Source organism: Ipomoea nil, unplaced genomic scaffold (assembly GCF_001879475.1).
Source record: "Ipomoea nil cultivar Tokyo-kokei standard unplaced genomic scaffold, Asagao_1.1 scaffold2965, whole genome shotgun sequence".
Classification (NCBI taxonomy): Eukaryota; Viridiplantae; Streptophyta; class Magnoliopsida; order Solanales; family Convolvulaceae; genus Ipomoea; species Ipomoea nil.
The window spans coordinates 13,219-16,454 of NW_017619393.1; the positions used below are offsets into that span (position 1 = coordinate 13,219).

Sequence of the window (3,236 nt, forward strand, 5' to 3'; positions counted from 1 at the left end):
TAAACACATTTGAAGGGAAAAACAATGACCCAGTGGTGGTATACGCACCATTTCAATTGAGAATAATAGTGTATTCAATTAAGAGCATCGTTGCACCCGCCTAATATAATTAGCTCTTAAATTCTTAATTTTCAACTTATAGTGTGACCAATAATAATTACCTACTCACAAGAAGATTAATAAATATATATATATATATATATATATATATATATATATATATATATATATATAACATTTCTTTTTAAAAAATTATAAGATAATTCTCACACAAAAGATAGATATTAAAATACTGCAGCTCAAAATGGGCTTTAATATGTAGATGGGTATGGGATCATTGAGCCAACTAATGTCTTCAAGCTTAAAACATTCAACATGTTTGCTAGAAATAGCACCAAAAGCCAAAATAAAAGTCACGACGAAGTAAACCCTACTATGAAATGCACTGAACCTAAAAGGGCATTGCTACCAAATAACATCACGAGATGTGCAGAAGACAAAGAAGACACTTGGATATAGCTCTAATCAAAGGCATCATCATCGTCGTCTGGAAGTGGCTGATTGGCGGCTTCTTGTAGCTCGAGCTCATGCCTGAACAGAGAACACCAGAGTGAGGATTTGGTATCAAATGATTTGAGATGAACTAGATTTCTCATATTAGTATTATTACAAATAAAGACACTATATCATGACACTTGAGTGCTACTGACAATCTAAGACACTATATCATGACACTTGAGTGCTACTGACAACCAAAAAATGATTTGTTCCAGGAGAACATGAGAATCCACACTCCATTTACAAAAATCTATGAATTGAGTTTTTTTTTTTTTTTTTTGTATCTTTCAGTATTGATACTGCTTGGAAAAGTACCAATAGTGATGGAAGTGTATAATAACTAGCATGCTTAAATTAAATAAAGCAATCTTTAGTTACTAAGCAAATCTCTAAGCAATCCTATGGGATCAACCTAGACACAATACCAGCAAGCCTACAACAAAAATTAAGCATCCAAAGTATCATATACAGAGTACAATAGAAAGGGGTCTTACTTTTGCTGTGCAGCAATGTCAATTTGAACTTCTGGAGGAGCCAGAGCAGGGGATTCCACAAAATGAAGGTTGACATCCCTAAGAACACAAGACAAGAAATAGACAAATTTCATTATGGGCTTAACCAATAAACAATTTCCAAGCTCAATTGAAAAAACAGCTTTGACACCTACCCAGCAAGCTTTCTGGCAAGGTACAAGAAAGGCTTTTCAAAATTATAGTTGCTCTTAGCAGAGATCTCATAGTACTGCAAATTTTTCTTCCTGTGGAATGTAACTTGCTTTGCCTTCACCTGCCTGTTCTTAACATCAACTTTGTTTCCACATAGAACAATAGGAATATTCTCACAAACTCTGTATGAAGAAACAGAAAGTATGTTCAGAAATCCATAATAGCAATTGAATAGCTCTATTTAGGTCAAAGACAACTTGATAAGAATAAGCAAACCTGCAGAGATCACGGTGCCATGTGGGAACATTCTTATAAGTCAACCGAGCAGTAACATCAAACATAATAACTGCACATTGCCCATGAATGCTGCAAGTGGAAACATGGAAGAATGTTTAACCCACAGAAAAAAAAAAAAAGGATTCAAAAGTCAGTACTACTAATACATGATAGCCTTTTATAGGGGCAATATCCAAAACTAATGAACCTTATGACAGTCAGACGAAGCATAATATTCCAAATATCATCCCATAGTATCTAGTACAATGTTAACAATGTAATTTTAGTACAACTATATATTACAGGGTAGATGAAACTATGAAAGTAAGAATAATTGAACCAAGAACACACCATCCAATGGCAACATTGCAAACAAATGTCTTTAGCAGTCACAAAAATTAAGGGATGTCCTAGTACTAATACTAAAACAAATGCCATAAACAGTTCTTGCCATACATAACAAACACAAAGAATTACAGTAAGGCACATATGTAGCAGCATTTATCTGTAGCCACAATTGTTAATCTAATGCTTGTGAATATGTAATCCAAGACATAAATATAAATAACCAATTGAAACTGAAAATGTTTGTACTAATCAGGCTTTAATTGAAAAGATTATATAACTTACTAATAACCATCACGGAGTCCTCCAAACTTCTCTTGTCCAGCTGTATCCCAGCAGTAAAAACGGATCTTTCCACAGTTTGTATGGAAGTCCAACGGATGAACCTCAACACCAATTGTAGCTGTCATCCAGCCAAATTTATCCAGGATGAATATCATAAATAAATAAATAAATAAACAAACAAAAAAAAAAAACAAAAATCCAATCAAGAACATCAAGCATCTAATCCATCTATACATACAAATCATGTACCAAAGATACTACGCAGAGACACTTACGCTCATATTTCTTCTCGAATTCACCAGTGAGATGCCTCTTCACAAAAGTAGTTTTTCCTGCAACAATTAGAAGCATTTATTTAGATTGAGAACCAGTGACAAAATAGACACAAATCAACAAAGAAAACAGATAACCACATCATATACAAATTCCACACACCAGTTCCTCCATCACCGACTATAACGAGCTTGAAGCTAGGGTAATCCACAGTCTGCTGATTAGGGAGAGCCTACAAACGACAAACAAAACACAAATCCACTCAAAAACCAAAAGAAAATCGATATAACCTAAATCAAATCAGATCAGACAATGGAAATACACACACATATATACACTCCCGGATACAATGAACAAATCAAGTGACGGAGCACGTACGAAACTTAAGAAACGAAGTAGGATAGGCAAAAGCGAAGTAGATCAGTAAACGAAGAAACGTTACCATGAGGCGGCGGAGAGGTTGCAGGCGAGCTTTGAGCGGCGGAGCAGGTTGGATTCAGTGCGGAGAGAGGAAGATTGAGGAGGAGAAGAGAGGCGGAGAGAAGGGTTTATAGGAGGGATAGTAGCTTTAAGTTGACGCGACTGTTGTTATGATTTATGAAATCTTTTCTCATTTCGGCCTTCAAATTTTTTTTTTTTTTTAAAAAAAAAAAAAGATACCACGCGTTTGAATTTCTAAATTCTAATTCTAACAATAGAAATTCAACCCGGAATTAGTTGGGCTTTAGGACTATCCAGCCCAACAAAATTGGGACATCATGGTTTAAACTTTGGGTTAGAGCCATGGTTAAGATCCAACCCATATTTGTATTTGTCCCCAATGATTTTAGAGGA

The 3,236-nt window shown here is 35.0% G+C and overlaps 1 protein-coding gene across 1 annotated transcript; it reads right to left on the reverse strand.

Moving 5' to 3' along the window:
• Positions 1 to 226: 226 nt before the first annotated feature.
• On the reverse strand, positions 227 to 2,983 carry LOC109162934 (GTP-binding nuclear protein Ran/TC4). Its single transcript, XM_019311642.1, has 8 exons — positions 2,845 to 2,983; positions 2,565 to 2,634; positions 2,405 to 2,461; positions 2,130 to 2,247; positions 1,500 to 1,589; positions 1,226 to 1,405; positions 1,053 to 1,130; positions 227 to 591 (listed from the first exon to the last, which is right to left on the reverse strand). Exons 1-8 carry the CDS (start codon positions 2,845 to 2,847, stop codon positions 522 to 524), a joined length of 666 nt encoding a protein of 221 aa, XP_019167187.1. The 5' UTR covers positions 2,848 to 2,983; the 3' UTR covers positions 227 to 521.
• Between the last annotated feature and the right edge of the window lie 253 nt (positions 2,984 to 3,236).